General features: G+C 32.9%; 3 protein-coding genes across 5 annotated transcripts; all 3 read right to left on the bottom strand.

Annotated features, from left to right (window-relative positions):
* Window positions 1-1,561: 1,561 nt before the first annotated feature.
* LOC111906562 (probable 3-deoxy-D-manno-octulosonic acid transferase, mitochondrial) lies at window positions 1,562-4,431 on the bottom strand. Its single transcript, XM_023902310.2, has 13 exons — window positions 4,138-4,431; window positions 3,937-4,030; window positions 3,790-3,832; window positions 3,574-3,696; window positions 3,351-3,470; window positions 3,199-3,277; window positions 3,005-3,115; window positions 2,809-2,906; window positions 2,633-2,723; window positions 2,426-2,545; window positions 2,281-2,351; window positions 1,982-2,194; window positions 1,562-1,862 (listed from the first exon to the last, which is right to left on the bottom strand). Exons 1-12 carry the CDS (start codon window positions 4,337-4,339, stop codon window positions 2,012-2,014), a joined length of 1,335 nt encoding a protein of 444 aa, XP_023758078.1. The 5' UTR covers window positions 4,340-4,431; the 3' UTR covers window positions 1,562-1,862; window positions 1,982-2,011.
* A 2,772-nt stretch (window positions 4,432-7,203) lies between these two features.
* LOC111906563 (protein PSK SIMULATOR 3) lies at window positions 7,204-10,014 on the bottom strand. 2 transcript variants are annotated; one of them, XM_023902313.3, is made up of 2 exons: window positions 9,800-10,014; window positions 7,204-9,036 (listed from the first exon to the last, which is right to left on the bottom strand). In XM_023902313.3, exon 2 carries the CDS (start codon window positions 8,983-8,985, stop codon window positions 7,516-7,518), a length of 1,470 nt encoding a protein of 489 aa, XP_023758081.1. In that variant the 5' UTR covers window positions 8,986-9,036; window positions 9,800-10,014; the 3' UTR covers window positions 7,204-7,515. The 2 variants fall into 2 exon arrangements, with proteins under 2 accessions (XP_023758081.1, XP_023758080.1); XM_023902312.3 differs by having other exon boundaries at window positions 7,204-9,033; window positions 9,800-10,013.
* Window positions 10,015-12,691: 2,677 nt separating this feature from the next.
* On the bottom strand, window positions 12,692-15,360 carry LOC111906564 (protein PSK SIMULATOR 1). Of its 2 annotated transcripts, none has more exons than XM_023902314.3 (2): window positions 15,202-15,360; window positions 12,692-14,319 (listed from the first exon to the last, which is right to left on the bottom strand). In XM_023902314.3, the coding sequence occupies exon 2, from the start codon at window positions 14,267-14,269 to the stop codon at window positions 12,818-12,820; it is 1,452 nt and encodes a 483-aa protein (XP_023758082.1). In that variant the 5' UTR covers window positions 14,270-14,319; window positions 15,202-15,360; the 3' UTR covers window positions 12,692-12,817. The 2 variants fall into 2 exon arrangements, with proteins under 2 accessions (XP_023758082.1, XP_023758083.1); XM_023902315.3 differs by having other exon boundaries at window positions 12,692-14,316; window positions 15,202-15,358.
* Between the last annotated feature and the right edge of the window lie 5,548 nt (window positions 15,361-20,908).

The raw sequence follows: 20,908 nt of genomic DNA, 5'->3' as shown, positions 1-20,908 counted from the left end.
GAAACAATTTTCCACAACACAAACGCACCCTTAGTTGCAGGTGCGTTTGGTTGCGGAAAAATGGGTTGTTTTTCGGAAAATTTTTCCAAGAAAAACAAGAATTTTGAAAATGTGTTTAGTTCGTCTATTTTTCTAAATTTTTCATTTTCTAAAATTACAAAGAAGTTGGAAACTTTTGAAAAACTGATAATCATCATTTTCCATATTTTTCTAATTCCAAATTTTTTCTAAAATATAAACATACACCTACTTCCACCCCATCCACTTCTACTTACCCCCAAGCTACCATACCCCTACCTACCTACCCATACCCACCCATTCCCAAGCCTACCCCCGCCACACACACATACACCCACCCACACACCCATACCCACCCCACCCTCACAAACACACACACAAACCCACACCTACCCCACCCCCACCCCTACAAGCACACACACACCACCACTACCATCATACACAAACACACACACACACACACACACACCCATCCCCACCCTACCCCACCCCTACCCCCACAAACACACACACACACAAACCCACACCTACCCCCACCCCCACAAACACGTACACACAAACCCACCCCTACCCCCACATACACACAGTGTACCCACACACACACACACCCCTACAAACACACACACCCATACCCACACCCATAAACACACACACATGGCCACCCACCCAACACCACAATCACCGACCTACCATCACCATCACCATCACCATCACCATCACCACCACTGCCATAATTGCCGCCACCACTATCACTAGGGGTGTCAATTTATGACATGACACGACAAAAATACATGACACGAAACGAAATCAGGACAAAATCAAAATTCGTGTTCGTGTCGTTTTCGTGTCAAGTTTAAAAAACACGATGTCGTGTCGTGTTCGTGTTCATAAATCAACACGAAATTAACACGATTGAGCATGTATTTGTCGTTTTTGTCGTGTTATATATGATTAAGTATAAAGTAAATAAACTAATAGTTATGTAATGTTATCTTTGTCGTGTCGTGTCGTGTTTTCATGTTTTAATTGGTTCGTTTTCGTGTTAGTGAAAAAAAAAACACGATATCGCGTCGCGTCATGTTACAGATAACCTTATCGTGTCGTGTCAGACAAAAACACGACACGACTGCCCGATTTAACAGCCCTAACCATCGCTGACCCGCTACCACCGCCACCCCCACCCTACCACCGCTACTATTTTCTAAAAATGAAAACTGATAAAAACATACACATCTAAACACGTTTTCTAATTTTCTAAAACTGAAAATGAAAAATGAATAAGTTTTAACTAAACGCGTTTTCTAAATTTTCCAATGAAAAATGAAAATGGAAAACGAAAATTGAAAAGGGAAAACGAAAAATGGAAAATGAAAACTGTTTTTCCATAGCTAAACGCAACCTTAGTTTCTCGACATGAATGCATCGACAAAAAAAAGCATACATAAACATCTTTGAATACATAGACAGGGATACGAGTAATTATTATACATATAGGTGATTATGGCTTTGGGAAGAGGGTAATGATGTAGATGTAACAACAAACTTGTAGAATGAATTTTCCTATTATTCATATATTTTTTTTACATTGGCGTTTTTGTAAAGACTGAAAAGACAAAAAGAAAAATGAGAAAGAAAAGATGCTCACTCTTCTTTTAAATTTGCCAAGGGAAGACGAATCCAACCCCAAAAATCTAATCCTGTCAACATAAATATATTATATGTATTAGTTCTTTTCTTGTCTTTTGTCCAAATTGTCCATATCAAATCCTTCATCTAAAAAGGCGAATTCCATGTTCATCTGTATCCAATATTTCTTTTTGAGATATTCCCATGCATCCACTTTCCTACAGTTTAGAGCATCAAACAACAAAAATTGTCATATTCTTGATATGTATCTTACATAAGTATTTCACATACAAGAACTAGAAAGTTTTAATTTTTTTTTTTTTTTTTTTTTCATTACCTTTAAGATGAGGATACATACATTTGTTGTTCAAGATCCTTGTGCTTGAATTTTTCTGTAAATATGAAGTTCTAGAAGGTTCCAAACATTTTCAATAACCCCACTTGAAAGAGCACGAAATGTTTGTTTTGCAGCCATGCGATGTGCTTCTAGAAGTTGAGGATCACTGAGAAGCTTGTCTAGAATTTCTTCTAGCTCCATACCTCCACCTACCTGTAGGGGCAATTATGTCATATTACCAAAAATTAATAAAGAGTTTTACAAGGCCCAAATATTCACTTGTTTCAAAAAAATTCAACCTGTATTACTGATAAAGGATTCAACCTCTGCATTGCCATGATCATATGTGAGAAATGACCAACATGTTGACCTAACATTTACCAAATCAACAAAATCTCAAAAAGGCCATTTAAAAAAATAAAAAAAAAATTAAAATTTACTCACCGGTTAAAACAGCACAACCTACAGCAGCAGCCTCAGAGATATTATGGCCAGTTAAACCAGGCAAGAAAGAACCTCCAATTACAGCTATAGGGGTAAATCTGTAAAATTCCTTCAATTCTCCTACATTAAAGAAAACATTTTTATTCTATGAGAATTCAACTGAAATACAAAAATCACACTTATTTATTTTAAAAAGACAAAAAAAACCTAATGTGTCCACCACGTATACACTTGTTTCAGATGTAAGTGAATCACCATGTGACCTCAGTGCCACATGGACCCCTTTTTTCTGCAAGTCCTGTATACATAATATTTTTTAAAAAATCAAAATTTTATGTTATAAACTTATAATAAATATAGAGAAAGTTGATATGGAATCATACAAGAGCAATCTCCTGCCCTAGATCTGGATGCCTAGGAACAATGATAGCAAGAATATTCATGTGCTTTTGCATTAAGGCTCTATGAACTGATATCATTACTGTAAAAAAATGATCAAAATGTATTTACTATTACCACTTCTGTTAAAAGAATGTTAAAAGTTTTAGTAATCAGTTAATCACTTAATTATCACATCACCTTCTTCTTCACCCTTATGTATTGATGAAGCCATCCAGACACATCTATCAGTAATTTTTTCCTGTAGATCTTCTATATTTCTCATGTTTTGACTTACATTGACTTCAGTTCCTGAAAATTCAACACCATATATATCAGTTAATAACTATCATAAAAGGGAGTATAGACTTTATGGGACATGAGATGAGATATACCAAGTTTTAGGTCACCAGAGAAGTTAATGATAGAAGGTGGAGCTTGCAGCAGTTGAAAACTAATTGCCTGAATATTGCTCTGGAATAGAATAAAAGTATAGAGATTTTATAACAGAGATGTGAATTCAAGAATGAAGTAAAGGAGATCATACCAATGGAACTATGAGTGAAAATTTGGATAGCATCAATGAAGTAAGTAGACGAATTACTGGTGTTGACCAGTTGTTAAAGGATTTTGTTGACATTCGAGCATTTAGTAATGTTAGCATAACCTACACAAGATGAAAGCAAATAGGTTAATAAGTTGAATTCATAGATTTGAAAAACAAAAGTGAATGAAAAGGTAAAGGTAAATTATATTTATATTATACTAACACCATTTGCTGAGGCAGTAAGAACAAGATTTGGCCATAGTTCACTTTCCACTAGCACAAGTGCATATGGCTTCCAATATTCAAGAAAAGCATTCACAGCAGCAGGTGTATCAACTGGAGCAAACTGAATTAGGGTTCAATAATCATGAATGGAACTGAATTCATACAGAAAGTTAGCAAATGTAACCTGTATCATGAGATATAAACATATATATACCTGATATATGACATCACAAGGAAGCAAAGTCTTTAGTACTTCACTGTAACAACGATAGAAAGGAATCAAAAGATTTTTATATAGAACGAGTATTAGGATGTTGCTTGAGGGGATATGAAAAGGAGATAGAATACGACTGATACTTACAATGCAGATGCTGTAGTTGTCGTCATCAAAACAGTTACATCCGGTCTTCGTTCAACACATCGTTTAATCACAGGCATCACACTCATTCCTTCACCTGTTGGCCACTTTCATAATCTTAATTAATAAATTTACAAACAGAATCATATTCATACATCCTACAAACATATAGTATAACAGGATTTCTAGAGAGATATGTAGAACCTAGGGAAACGGCGTGGAACCAGATAAGGGAGCCAGGAGGCCGAGGGAGAGACGGGCGACCGAGGCGTTCCGGCCACCGGAGAGGATGCTCGAGGCCTCGGAACTTGCGCCACCGGAGATGAAGATTTATCAGCGGTGATAAACCATACGTGACGGCTTTGTATATCATGTAAACCATTTCACCGCCTTTAATCGCCCCCATTTTTGAATCCGTTTTGAGTTCAAGCGGCTCTTTACTGAAGTCAGTGGAGAGGACCCGTTGGAATTGCCGTTTATGGAGATCACACAGGAAAAAATAGAATAAAAGTCACATAGGGTATCCAATTTTTGGTTTAGGGAAAATAACTATGTTTTAAAATAGTTTAAAAAAAAGTTGGATGGTTTAAAAACACCATTTAAATAAGGGCTAATTATTAATCTAGCCAAATTAAGAAAGTAATTAACCATTTTTAGTAAAAAATTAGGAATTGTACCAAAATAGCCTACGAAACCGTAGGTTTTTAGAATCGTCTATTATTTCCGCTAATTCATCTACAGTTTCGTGTTTAGTATAATTTTTATTTTCATTTTGAAGATATAAAACCGTAGGTTTTTTTAAAACCTACGGTTTTCTCTCTATAAAATACGGTTTCCCAAACCGTAGCTTACGGTTTTTGGGTTAAATCTACGTTTTTTTTTAATGAAAACTACGATTTTGGGTTGAAGTCTACGGTTTTGGATTGAAAAGCTACGGTTTTGTGCATTGTGGACTTGTACACCATATGTTTTGTAAGAAACCTATAGTTTTAATTTTTTTCTTTTTTCCAGTTTTTTTTCAAAAAAAAAGTCATTCCCATATACAAAAACTACTCCTAATCAACAATACGGTAAAATTTAGATTAAAAATGGATGTATATCGTTGTTCTTCGGGTGCTTTATTGAGAGAAAATAGTAGACAATGGAATAAAAAAATGAGAAACAAGTAACCTAAACTGAAAAATAAGACATTATATACTATGGGCCAATGGGCCACAAAACAGTAGACGGATCACGAAAGAGTAGTCAATTGCGACGAAATAATAGTTTTCGAAGGTTGACCATTGTCAACCCTCGTTGACCGTATTCAACCCTAACCTATATATTATTTTGTGGGCTAGTTTTGGCTAATGTGTTTTTTTTTTTGGCTAATTTTAGATATGTAATTAATATATTTGGCTAGATTAATATTTTCCCCTTTAGATAAAAATTTTGTATAAAAAAAAAAAAAAAAAAAAAAACTATATATTTTGCTTAAATTTCACCTTATGGTAACCAAACTATATATTTTGCTCACATTTCACCTTATGGTAACTGACAGTTACCTAAAAAATAATTAAAACAAAACATCAAGAGAAAATAACTCGGGAGGGTAACTATGTTCTAAAATCGTTCGAAAAACACTATCGAAGTTTTGTTTGTTCAAAAAATATCATCCAAGTAAGGTCTTTGTACAAAAAAAAAACATTAACAGAATGTAAATATTTTTCAAGGTTACCCACTGATAACCGACTATTGTAGGTTAAACGATGACTTGACCTAATAATTGGTGGCATGACATAATAATTAATGACATGGCTAGTTGAATGAGATTTGTGGCTACATTCTTCTTTTAAAAAGCAATTTAGGGCTTCTTCATGAACAAAATACTGAAATTTGTGAAAAAATTAGATAGATGTCCATAGGTCGCTCATGGAATGAGATTTGTGAAAATTGGAAGATGTATAATAGTTTGCAATCCATTCAAATTTAGTCATGTAGCTAGGGGAGATGCAAACAACAAGTATATTTCACCATACTACAAATTAGCATATATATATATATATATATATATATATATATATATATATTAATCACGTTATTATTGTTGTCAGGTTACAAATTGACATATATATATATATATATATATATATATATATATATATATATATATATATATATATATATATATATATATTCAAAAAAGTGTATTGCTTAAGATTGTTATACTATCCATAGCAATAGCTTACATAGATATGTATTAAAAAACATAGGAAAAAGACATGATAAAGATTTCGGTTAAAGTTACCATTCGGTTGGGACAAACCTTGAAGTTTTTGACAGGATTAGTTTTCATCCAAATTCGAGAAGGATGCCCACAACCACAAAGGGTTTTATCATAAAATATCTTATGTGTCTTTAAATTTTGTGAGATTGAGTTGGAGATCATCACAGGAGAAGAAGTCAATTGTTCATGAAGAAGCCGCAAATTAATTTTTAAATGATGAATATATCAATTAATGTCTTGTCACTAATTATTTTGTCATGTCATAATAATTAGACAAAGTCATCTATTAACCTATAAGAGTCGGTTACTGTGGGTAATATTTGAACAAAACATATAGTTTGTTGATGTTTTTTTTGTACAAAAACCTTAGTTGGATGATATTTCATATCAAACTTGGATGGTGTTTTTTGAATGATTTTGAAACATAGATACAGTTTAGAGTCATTTTTTCTTGTTTTTTTTTTCCTTTAATTATTTTTTACCGGTAAGGACCGGTTACTATAAGGTGAAATTTCAACAAATTATGTTGTTCGTTAGTGTTTTTTGTACAAAGGCTTTATTTTGATAATATTTGTTGTACATACCAAACTTAAATGATGTTTTTTGAACGATTTTGTAACATAGTTACCAATCATTTTTCCCTTTGGTTTAAACCTAAACCTCATTTTTTGAGTTTTACTTAAATAATGATAGTATTCTTTTTTATATTTTTTCTAAGAAAGGGTAGTAAAAAGAAAAAAGACAGTGTTCTCGATTTTCATTTAAAAATGGTAATGAAATGAAAGAAATGTGGAGGGTTTTCTCTACATTTCCTTACCTTCTCTTTCCTTCTCTTCGATTTTAAGCTCGATGGTGTAAAAGCTTTTCCAATTCTATTGTGCGAGATAATTGAATGACATACCACATTTAGGCGTCTTGATGTGAATTTATAATAACACTAATACCTGTAGATATACATAAGATAAAGGGGTAACCTTATATCCTTAGATACTATTACATTACAGTTCTATATAACAAACAAACCTAAACATTTTATATTACAAAACTTAAACAAACACCTCACACGAAACTTTATACAAATGATAGTAAAATTGTCAAATGCACCAAGACACGCTAAGGTTCCAAACAAACCACGAGCATCCAGCAACGTGGAATGTTATTTACATTTTACAACAACAATAAACAAGACCTAAGTTTACACTCTACATGAGACTCATCCATCTCAAAAGAGAACCATGTTTATACTTTATCCATATAAACTAAACAAGTTCTCAACAAATACAATTATGTCAAGAAGACAGAAATCTCACACCCAATTAGTCATATAACCCAATCGAACCTATCTTACACTTATGAACCGAATAATCCTCACACTCCATACCACACCCAGACCCCAAAAAAGCCTTATCATTAATCTCTCTCCCAAATCTTGAAACATAATGAAGCCCCATTACAAGCTCTGTAATTGCATCTTCACACTTCACTTGATCCGCATAATGTAAAGTATTAACAAGAAGCACATTTCCTCCCAAACCCATTCGTTGCTTCTCAAAATTCCTCTCAGAATGCCATTCTATCATATTATGAGCAAGTGGGCCCAACCAATCGAGTGTTTTTTGCATCAATGAACTCCACTCATGTGCAACATCACGGCTATAAACCTTGAAACCCTCGTTTCTAATTTTCACTCTAAATGAGTTCTTGATTCTTGTGGTTAACATTTGATAAAGATCTCCTCGTGCTTCAGGACAAATAAAGTGAGGCGAAATCGCTAATCTTTCAATAAATATAATCACATTTGCATAATGAAGAGATAAACCCGCATCACCAAGTGTTGGTTTTTGCTCATGTAACAATCTTTTCTTGGAATCGAACAAAATGTAACCCGTTTTGAGTGATTTGATATGACCCGAGTTTCTTGATTTTATAGCTTTATCACCAAGATTCGATGCTGACCTCTTGATGTCACGTTCGAAAGGGTAGACCGATACAAGGGCAGAAATGGAATTACTTCGCGCAAAACAACTACCCTTGCGAATATCACTTCCTCCACGTGAGATATGAGCCGAGGATCTTTGTGTTATTCCGAAAACGCCCTTCACCCTATTGACTATTGTGAAAAGCGATCGAACTAGTAGTCTGAGAATGTAATCATACGGGCGAACCCACACTGACATCTCACGTAGACCAGCGACCTCTTCACGTTGCCACATCACTTTCTTTTCAAACTCGTGTAATTTTGTTGGATCTGTGTTATTTTCTTGCTTTCTTTGTAAACCGTTTTCGAGCTCATATAACACTTCCAATTCTTCATACAACTGTGAAGTAACTGCAGCAAATCTCTTCATTTTTTTAACCTGTTTTTCCATTTTCTTCAATTTATACTCCCACCCACACCAATTAACATCGATTTCAAGAGGGTTATCAAAAATGTGTTCAAGATTATGATAAATTGGATCTGTCGACTTTTTCCCGAGCCTAGCCACGGCTTGAGCCACACAATTGATGTTTTCTAGGATTTCAAGTAGTGCAAGCTCCATGAGGTAATTGTGGTCATCTGAAACGAGTTTCTGAGTTCCAATTGAGTTGCTGAGTTGTTCTTGTAACCGGGTCATTTGTTTATCGGATAGGAATTGCCATAAGTTAGCTATTTTTGCCATTAATCTGGAGACTTCGAATGACATGATCCCGATTAAGGGTTTTTTGGGCTCCAAGATTGTGGGTTTCCGTGAAGATTTCCAAATAGTAGTAAACCATGATAACTCCTTGATCGTTTCGATCCCCATTCTTGTAACAGAAAGTTACAAAAAAATCTTGGTGTTTATTTACTAATCCTGCTAACGAAACGATAAGATTTCCAGTTAAAAGTAATTGAATTCATCGATAACTCACATAAACCTAATCAATTTTGAAGTTGAAAAGCTTGCTCATTTGCCCCTTTAAAGATAACAAATTTTGAAAAAACTTGGTAGGAAAACCGTGTTTTAGTTTCGCATTTGAAGAGGCAAAAAGCTAAGAAATTTGAGAAAATACAAAATATCGTGGCTTTTATCAAGACCCACATGAAGTATCAAAAAGAAATTACTGATATGGATCGATCGTCCTCTAGGTCGAATCAAGAAACCCACAAACAATTTGATAAGCAGAAAGAAGAATGCTAACTATAAATTGATTTAATTCTGTATCTGAAACAGCATAAAGTAAACAAATTGAGAAAACACAAAAGATCGTTTCTTTTAGAAATACCCACTTGTGTTTCAGAAACAAATTACAGTTCTGAGTCGATACTGCAAGTCTGCAAGACTGCGACATACTATCTTGTTTGAAGCAAGAAAAATCCACATACAATTGGGAAGCGGAAACAAGAAAACCCACATGAAATTTCACAAAAAAATCACAGATTTGAAGCTCGAAACAAGAAGCACGCAGAATTAGTAAGTAGAAACAAGAGAACTCGCTACAAATTGTTTTAATTCTGCATTTGAGCCACCGGAAACTAAATAAATTGAGAAAAAATGCAAAAGATCCTTTCTTCTATCAAACTACAGATTTGAATCGATAATGCAACATATTATCTGGGTTTTAAACAAGAAAACTCACATAGAAATCGGAAGCAGAGATGGAGAGATAGATGTTCGAAGCAGCATTAACCATTGAGAGACAGGTGGATAGATTTTTTCTGTTGTGAGAGCTGCAATAGAAACGTCAGTGAAAAGGACTAGAAATAAATGCACCCAAAATCGGTGAATCCTGTGGATTGATCTGTTAACCGGATCTTTAGGCGATTTGTTAGGAACGACGTCGTGAAAGAGGCCTTAATATGATTTTCGACGTGCATAACTTTTTATTTCTTTAGGTGTTTGCTGTGTCCAATCATTTCATAGATTAGATAACAAATTCAGATAATATATTTTTTCCAACATAAAAGACATATTCAAAAAAAAGTATACTACACAAAATCAATTACTGATAAAAAAAACTAATCGTTCCATTATGGTATAATAGTTAATAGGTTTGACAAAAATTTACCTACCATGAAATCGATTATATTCATAAAAACATGATACTTTGATTATGATAATAGATTTGAAAAAACGTGTCTACACTAATTAAATTAGTAACTTTATTTCATTCGTGTCTTGTTAGTGTAATAAAATATTTAATTATCTATAAAAGGAAGTTTATTCATAAATAAGCTTATTCTTGAATTTTTATTTGAATTGCAAACTATACACAAAAAGATACCACACAATGCGTCTTTAAGAGTATAAAACTTCATTATTTTACTAAAAGTCTAAGGCTAATGACTCCAAAACACAATAACTCTTCAAAAATGGTGTTAGATTATCATTGAAATAATCACTCTATGGCATATTAACATGACAAAAATAAGAGTTAATTACCGATTGTTATTATCTTTATAAATAATAAAAACTTCATTATTTATAAAGAGATTTTGATAAGTAATATAAAATAAAACAAAATACATAAGAGAATTAACATTTCTATTTTATTTGGTCATTTACTAATCAATTTTCATTGGTAAACACTACATGTAAGGTCACTAAACAATAAATGTTTAGAGTAAGATTAGCACAACCTGGTTTATAAACATGGATTCTAATGTTTGATATTTGTGAATGGTATATCAAGTTCTAATCACTATGCATTTTTTTTTATTAGTACAATACAAAATCAAAGAAATACTTGAATGTGAAACACAAACACAAAAATCAAAGATCGAGACACACCTTAATGTAGTGTCATTTAATACAAATACAAATTAAAGAACATACTTGAATCAAGTAGTGAAACACAAACATAAACATCAAAGATTGAGATATAAGTGTCATAAGACAAAAATTGTCCGTCTAGAATATGTGTTGAGAATACAACAATCAATTTAAGATTTAACTTTGAATATGATGAATTATCAGTTTGTAGTCATTAAGAAGGGAAGAAAAACAATGAACAAAATTCAACATTTATTGTGTTTATGTATATATCCAAAAATCTAGAACTATTATGGTATTTATAGGTTTCATTTGACAATTAGAACCTATCAAAACCGATCTCAACTATGAAAAATAGTTAAAAAAACCGATCAATAGATTTACTAATTAATTGACAAAAAATTAATTTAGGATTTTATTTAAAACTCAATGTCTCTCACTAACTTTACTAAGTTTTATATAGTTTGAGGACATTGTTTATAAGGCCTCTTCAAAGTCTATCTTCCTGCTATGTGAGACCACTTTCACAAAGGATTTTTCATTATATCATAGTTCCAACACAAATTTGTTAGTATGAACTTCATAAGCCTAATTACATTACAAAATTCTTAGATTTAATATTTAAAAAATGTGGGATGAAATATAATTAGGTTTAAAATTGAGACCGGATGGTGTGGGGAATACAATACCCAACCTCATCCTTATCTCCAAGTTTTTACATATGAGGATCCTTAGCCCCGGACCTGGACTTAGACGTAGGCCTACGCCTGACCCTGATTTGATGGGTAATCACTAACCCCAATGGGGGCAGGTCAACCGGGTTCCCCCATGGGCCAATGCCAATTTTCATATCAAATTTTAGTTGTATATGTGTATGCATGTACAATATTTGTTTTATTTACAAAACTGCAGAAATTGGAAATGAATCACAACTGGTCATAGGTCTTAACATTTATCCATTCTAAAACATTGCCGTGATATATGTTTGGCATCTTATATTGTAAGCACCACTACGGTTGATAATGATGTCTTCATTAGGTCGGATCTTTGGTTGATAAAGTTTATATAAGTTGGGTTTATTGCTAGACACTTTAAACTAGACAAAACTTTTTTTTTCTCTAAAAACATAATTATTTTAACAAAATATGATAAGATCAATAAGATAGATATGCCTACTAATTTGACACATTGATATATTTGACTTTAGCAAACAAGTTTATTCATGTAGAATTGTAGATAGTTATTTTGTGTTGTCCTGTTAGCGTAAACAACATTTTTCTTTTGGATGTTGTTTGTATTTTGTTGTCCTTCAAAGTTGTAAATTCCTGCCATTTGGTTGTACAATAAGTCATTTGAATGATTTACTCATTCAATGTTCTAGAAATGTTGGGGTTTTTTATGAATATTTTTTTGATACTGATCAAAGAAAAATTGAGTGGTCGGGAATAAATGATTTGATGTTAATTATTATAAACATTTTTCCTTTGTTGACAAAAAAACATCAACTTCTCAATCTTAATTATTATAAACACTTTTCCTCTCTTGACAAAAACATCAACTTCTCCAAACCAAAATGATTAGATATTTGTAGTGACCATAGACGTTTGAAAGCTTTTAATATGTGTTAAAATCTTACCGATCTACTTTTTAAGATTCGAATATAGTTCTAAAAACATTTGATAAAAGTTGATTGTTTAATAGTTATTGATTGAGTCATTGATCCAATGTTTGATTAAGTCGCACCCAACCGCTTATCAGACACAATAAGAGGCATATCAGATTCAATAGAACCGAATCACAAGCTTTTAGTTGTGATCCAATATCAAACAACCGCTAGGACTTGTTGAAGGCACCATAGAGTCAAGAAGACAAATTTCACAGCAAATTAGTCATATAACTCAATCGAATCTATCTTACACTTATGAACCAAATAATCATCAAACTCTCCACCATACCCACACCCCACAAAAGCCTTATCATTAATTTCTCTCCCAAATCTTGAAACATAATGAAGCCCCATAACAAGCTCCGTAATTGCATCTTCACACTTCACTTGATCCGCATAATGTAAAGTATTAACAAGAAGCACAATTCCACCCAATCCCATCCGTTGCTTCTCAAAATTCCTCTCAGAATGCCATTTTATCATATTATGAGCAAGTGGAGCCAACCAATTGAGTGTTTTTTGCATCAACGAACTCCACTCATATGCAAGATCACGACTATAAACCTTGACACCCTCGTTTTTAATTTTCACTCTAAATGAGTTCTTGATTCTTGTGGTTAACATTTGATAAAGATCTTCTCGTGCTTCAGGACAAATAAAGTGAGGTGCAATCGCTAATCTTTCAATAAATATAATCACATTTGCATAATGAAGAGATAAACCTGCATCACCAAGTGTAGGTTTTTGAAACAATCTTTTCTTGGAATCCAATAAAACACAACCCGATCCAACTTGACCCGTGTTTCTTGATTTTACTGCTTTATCTCCAAGATTCGATGCTGACCTCTTAATGTCGCGTTCAAAAGGGTAGACCGATACAAGGGCAGAAATGGAATTACTTCGCGCAAAACAGTTTCCCTTTCCAATATCACTTCCTCCACGTGAGATATGACCCGAGCTTCTTCGCGTTATTCCGAAAACGCCCTTCACCCTATTGACTATTGTTAAAAGCGATCGAACGAGTAGCCTGAGAATGTAATCATACGAGCGAACCCACACGGACATCTCACGTAGATCAGCGACCTCTTCATGTTGCCACGCCACTTTCTTCTGAAATTCGTGTAATTTCATTTGATCCGTGTTGTTTTCTTGCATTATTTTTAAATCGTTTTCAAGCTCATGTAACACTTCTAATTCTTCATACAACTGTGAAGTAACTGCAGTAAATCTCTTCATTTTTTTGACCCGTTTCTCCATTTTCTTCAATCTATACTCCCACCCACACCAATTAACATCAATCTCCATAGGATTATCGAAAATGTGGTCAAGATTATTGTAAATTGGATCCATTGACTTTTTCCCGAGCCTAGCCACGGCTTGAGCCACACACTTGATGTTGTCTAGGATTTCAAGTAGTGCAAGCTCCATGAGGTAATTGTGGTCATCTGAAACGAGCTTCTGAGTTCCAAGTGAGTTACTGAGTTGGTCTTGTAACCAGGTCATTTGTTTATGGGTTAGGAATTGCCATAAATTAGCAACTTTTGTCATTAATCTGGAGACTTCAAATGACATTATCCCGATTAAGGGTCTTTCGGGCTCCAGGATTGTGGGTTTCCGTGAAGATTTCCAGATAGTATTAAACCATGATGACTCCATTGTTTCGATCCCCATGCTTTACAATTGATCTTAGAGAAAATCGTGGTGTATATTCAATTATCCTGCTAAAGAAACAACAAGATTTTCAAGAAACTAATCAATTTTAAAGTTGAAAAGCTAACTCATTTGACCCTTAAAAGATCAAAGAATCGAACTTCATAACACTTTGTACAAATCTTGAAAATTTTGGTATCAAAAGTCAAAACCTCGGTTTAATTCGGCATTTGAAGAGACAAAAAGCTAAGCAAATTGAAAAATTGATAAAATATATTTTCTTCCATCATGCCCATATAAAATTTCATGAAAAAAAAATACAGATTTGGATCATCATGGTTGGTGACATGGTCTAGTTTGAATCAAGAAAACCCACAAACAACTTATAAGCATAAACAAGAAGTGTCGCAACAAATTGATTTACTTCAGCATTTGAGGCAACATAAATTAAACACATCAAGAGAACGCAAAAAATTGTTTCTTTTACCACACCCACATGAAATTTCACAGCAAATCATAGATTTTAGTTGATGGTACAACATATTATCTTGGTTTCCAGGAAGAAAACTCACTAACAAAATAACAATTCGGAAGCAGAAACAAGAAAAAGTCACAACAAATTAAAGCAAGGGAAATTAGAAATTTGAGAAAATGCGAAAGATCGAATCTTATATCGACACCCACTTGAAATTTCACAAGAATCCAAGTATTCGAATCGATTATACAACTAAAGGGGGACTTGAAACAAAAAAACGCAAAGAATTCGTAAGCAGAAACGAGAAACTTCACTACGAATTGTTCTAATTTTGCATTTGAAGCAACAGAAGCTAAACAAATTGAGCAAATGCAGATAATCCTTTCTTCTATCAAGACCCACACGCAATTTCATTACATGTTACAGATTTGAATCGATAATGCAAGGTAAAACCTGGGTGTCGAACAAGAAAACTCACATAGAATTCAGAACCAGAGCTGCGGAGATGTTCGAAGCAACATTGACCTGCGAAGAAGAACCGCAGAGAGACAGGTGGGATGGGTTTCTTTCTGTTGTGAGAGGCGCAACAGAAACGTGAGCTAAAACTGAAAAGGACTCGATATAAATGCGACCCAAATCGGTGGATTCGATGAACTTATCTGTTAACCGGATCTTCAGGGGATATGTTAGCAAACGACGCCGTGTAGAGGCATTATTATGATTTTCAACGTCGATAATATATAAAACAATAATTATTCAATTAAAAGGATGCTATACAAAATCAATGAAATACTTTAAAAAAGTAATAGTTTGTTTATGATATAATAGATTTAAAATATTTTACCTACCATAAAATCAATTCAAATTCATATAAAAGATAATAGTTTCGCTATGATATAATAGATTTGACAAAAACCAACAATTGTATCCATACCATATGATTTTTTAAAACATTTAAACTATTTTCTTTCAATTATAATTGAAATTCCAATCACAAGTTGTAAGATGTTTTTTCCCCTTACGTTTTTGTCCATTTGGATGAAACAAAGACTACTTGGTATATTGTTGTCCTCGATGTTGTAAATTCCGGCCGAATGTTATACAACAATATATTTGTTTTACTATGTCAAAGTTCTAGAAATTAAGAATTTATCATATGTGTTTTTGTCTTTCTTTTGGACCAAAAATTGACTTGTCGGGAATAATGATTTGATTTTACTTATTATAACCATCATTAACCATTTTCTTTTTATTGATCATTTGACTTGGAAAAAAGATTGATATTCGTTTGGACCATTGGGAGTAGGGACTATTGGATGAGCTGTAGAGTTATGTGATACAATTGTATATAAATGATTTTAAGAACCTTAATGAATTTCTATTAATATCCGAATCTATTTGTAAAAATATTTTATAAATCTTTTTAAGCTTCGATTCAGCATAAAGGATTTATTGTTAATATGTCTCATATTAGTGGGATGGTGTTTTATATATCTTTATGTACGTTGAAGTCTTCTAATTCTCAATTTTTTTTTCTCTCTCCTCTCAACTTTTAGTATATACATCAAAACTTGTTTAAAAAAATATGAGTTGGTAGGGATCTATTTCCATATGTTGAAGATTGAAGTGGGAAGAATGGAGTCCTTCCATCCAAGGGTTCTTTTTGGAGAAACAATATTAAACTCAACTTATATATTATGTCTATTTATTATAATTTTTCAAATTAAAGTGCTTTCATATAATTTTATAGAAAGTTATACTTATAATAACAAATCTGCTAATTTTATATAAACTTATACTTAGGTGTTTGTTTATAATGCAATGTGCCCTTGTTTGTGCATCATTTGGTTTGTATTGTTGTGAAATTATTTTTAGTCAGGTTTTAAATGTTATTGTATATGATCATATTTGGTTTTTAGCCATTAGAAAAAGTATTTCAATGAAGTCCTCTTTAAATCTATGTTCAATATTAGTTTATGTTTAAGGTGTATAGCTCGTTTATAAGTTAATTTAATTTCTGAGTTTATTGTAATTTAGCTGTCATTTGTTTTTTAAGAGGTAATATGTATGTAGTCAGACTTCAAAAAAAAAGATAAACCAAATATTTGCGGTCTGCAAGAAAAATGTTTGTTTTTTTTAACGTCTATAATCTATTAAAACAAATTAAAATATAAATAAACTGATTTTTTTTTAAAATTAAAATAGTTTTTCAATACTAAAATTTAAATAATTATATTTTATAACATTGATCAATATTTGTTGCGCTTTAAATGTTAATGACAAAATGAATTGGAATAATATCTTGTATGATCAACATACTTAATATATATGGTTAATTGGTCATATTTATATATGTATTCAGCTAGACCATGTAGCATTTTGCATCGAAATATACAAACCAAAGACAAAAAGAAGTTTTGATTAAATAATTACATATTCCCATTTGCATGCTTTGATCCTTGTCTTTTTGATAAAAATGCCACCAAGACGATTTGACATTTATAGTCTTCTAAAAAACAAACATTCTGTGATAATGTACAAACGTAAATATGTTCCCATATACATATATAAGTTCTCAAAAGATTTTTTCCAAAAAAATAAATAGAAAATAAACACAAAATTAGTGCTCGATGGGAGACAACATAAATAATTTATCATAGCTTAACTAGCATATAAGTTAGCTCTTGATAAACAAGTGGAGATAACTTATAAAGTAAAAATTAGCGTGCCTAACATTAGCAATGAGCATATAGTCGGTCATATATCAGAACCGGTCTGGTCCTAATTCCCCAAATCGATTTTCAGTATTTGGTGTTATTGATACCAGTCCTATTGAATTACTATGCAACAACGACATGACACCGCGAACTAGGAATGAGTGTGGGTCCAAACCCGGAACCATAAAACTCGGGAATCGGTTAACGAGATTTTGCAGGACCAGAAACCGGACTGGTATATAGGAATCGGTTCCAGTTTGGTTCCGGGTAAGGTACCAGATAAAGTAGGTCTAGAACCGGAAAACCCGGAAACATTAAAGTGTGTCAGGTGGAACCGGATAAAGTGAGTCTACAACCGAAAAACCTGGGAAATATGGATATTTTTGGTAATTACTAAGTGGTTGAACTTCAAAAAATTTCAACTTTGATATCCTAACTTCGGCGGACTCTAAGTCATTAAATATTAAACCAAAAATGACAAAATTATAGTCTAAAATCATGTACAAATTCTAAACTACACGTTGAAGAAAACCTCACGATAATCCGACTTCAAACGAATTAGATATGTATTTTTTAAATTTCACAAACATAAAAATAAAGCTGAAAAACAGAAAATTCACAGCATTGATATCCCGACTTTGGGGGACTATAAGTCAATGAATATGAAACCGAAAATGACAAAATTATAGTCTAAAAAACCCCATGGTAATCCGACTTCAAACGAATTAGATATGTATTTTTAAAATTTCACAAAATATAAAAATAAATCTGAAATAGAAGGACTACAAGTCAATGAATAATAACTCAAAAATGACAAAATTATAGTCTAAAATCATATACAAACTATAAACTATACTCTGGAAAAAACTTCATGTCAATACGACTTCAAACGAATGAAATATTCATGCTTTAAACTTTTCATAAAAACCAGTTCTGGCCCCTAAAACCGGTTCTGATTCTTAATATGGTTCCGATTCTTAAACCTGGTTTACCCGGACCTGAAGGACCCGAAACCCAAATTACCCGGAACCCGAATAAAGTCATTATTTAAACCAAGGATCCGGACCAGTTCTACATATTCCGGTTCTAACGGTTCCAGTTCCGGTCCGATTCCTGTTCCAGTCAAGTTTTCAGTTCTAAATCTCATCCCTATCGGGAACCGATTTTCATCATTTCATGGCCTGTTTGTTGTAATTTGGAAAGCTTATCATGTATTCAAACTGATTTTCACTGCTAAGATAACATGAAATTGTTATCAAAAGCTATTCCGGTTCTTGGTCTTCAATTTCAAATAAAATGCGGGAATCCTTATCATAATTGAACACATTTAACCACTATAAATATGTATTCTCTAATCTTCAAAGAACTACTTCAAACTCGAACACCATTTGACATGTTCTTGCTTTAATTTCAGCGACCAAATTTCAATCAATTATAACTCTAAGCAACAATTTACAAAATAAGAAAACACAAAGGCCATGTATATGTAAAAATGAGATGCAATTAGTGATATCCCGTACAACTTGTGAGTCCATGCCCACAAACATTATGATTGCATAAGCTACTTAATTACACTTAATTTTACTCGAAAGGTTCTTAAATATTCTAATGCTAATTACATTATTTTTTGATGGTTTTCAACATTAAATTAAAAAAAAAGAAAAAAATGACAAAAATAGCTATTTACACTAATTACATTACAAAAATAGCAAAAAAAAATCGAAATTGCAAAAATAGCCCTCAATTTCGCAGATGGAAATGCCCCATCTGCGAAATTACCATTCCATCTGCACAACTGTGCTTTAGCTGCTTGTACATTCGCATGTGGTTTTATTTATTTTTTTTAATTTTTTTCTCTATATATATATATTGAAAATGTAGGGTAAAATCGCAGATGGAATAGCCCCATCTGCGATTTACTCTCATCCCATCTGCGAAATTGTGATTTTTTTTTTGTTTTTGTTTTTTTTTTTAGTTTGACTATGAAATCAATTGGTTTGACTACGAAATCATGTTGCTATATAAAAAGTTTTGTAGAAAATTATCATTTTGGTTGTTATTTGTTTAGGAACTTTCTCTAAAATTTGCTCTAAAAAATGATTGAATATTTGGTTTGTCTTGTAACCTGTGGGAGATGGCAAGTTAATGGAACTAATTTGGAATACGTATGTCCACAGGGAGGTATTTCTGAATTTGCTTTGATATTTTCTGAGTATATTAGTTATAGTGATTTTGTATCTTTGGTAAGAAGCAAAATTGGTTTGTTAGACAAATATAGAATTAGTCTTCGTTTCCACCATCCTGAATTAAATTATTATATAGCTATAGTTGAAGACATAGATGTTAGAATGTTGATAAACGTAATCAAATGTAGTGGAGGAAGGGCTGTGAAAGTGTTTGTGGCGGTTGATGAAGTTGAGGAGGTTAATGAGGGTGGTGAAATTTGAAACCAGCTTGTTGGTAATTTATGCAGTTATAAAGGGAGCAACGATCCGATAGGTACTTTCAATACTCCTAGTGTACCTCAGTTTCACAGTGTTGCTGAAAATGTTAATGTTAGTTATTCACCTATTCACTATGTGGATCCTGAGAATTACAAGTCTGTTGGTGATGATGATGTTGGTACATATCTTAATGATGTGGGTGGTCGTTGTGATGATGTTGCCGAACAAGAAGTTAAAGTTATGAATAGGCGTGTGGTAGATAAAACTGAAAAGAAAAAAAATTCAAGTCAAAAAAATGAAAAAAAAATCATGTTTACGGGCATTATGTTGATGTTGGTGATGTACGTTTAGATATAACCGAGCTACAAAGCAATTCCGATAGAGATGAGTTGGGTGATGAAGTTAAAGCTAAGTTTCCCGATAACCTTTTTCACGGTATGCCCCCTGTACCAGCATGCCCAGTTGATATTAATGAAGATATCCCAACACAGATGGTAGACATGAATCTTCAAAAGATTGAATGTGAGAGTATATTTAAGAACAAAGAACTTTTAAAGCGGTGTATTGGTAAAAAAATGTCTTCGAGAAGGTTTCCAGACGAGGACAAGTAGATCCACCAAATCAAGGTATGAAGCTGTGTGTGTTTCGAAAAATTCTTCGTGGTTACTAAGAGCAAAAGCAATTAAAAATTCTGATGGACTTTTCCAAGTGAATAAATTTGTTGATGTACACACATGTTCTTCAACACTTTTGCAACCTAATCATCGACAAGCAAACAAATATGTTTTGGGTGAATATGTTGTTGATGTTTTGGCTGAAGACTATAGTAGAGTTTATCGGGGAAGATATATTGTTAATGATATGAATGCTCAATTGAATATCAATATCTCATACCATCAGGCATGGCGTGCGAAGCAATATGCATTGTTGTCGTTAAGGGGTACGAAAGAGGATTCTTTTACCAAACTTCCGGCGTATGGTCACAACTTGGCCAAACATAATCCGGGTACTGTCACACATATTA

The sequence above is a fragment of the Lactuca sativa genome, chromosome 1 (assembly GCF_002870075.4).
Source record: "Lactuca sativa cultivar Salinas chromosome 1, Lsat_Salinas_v11, whole genome shotgun sequence".
NCBI classification, from domain to species: Eukaryota; Viridiplantae; Streptophyta; class Magnoliopsida; order Asterales; family Asteraceae; genus Lactuca; species Lactuca sativa.
Note: the sequence above shows the minus strand (reverse complement) of the source record. Positions and strands in the feature narration are given on the sequence as shown.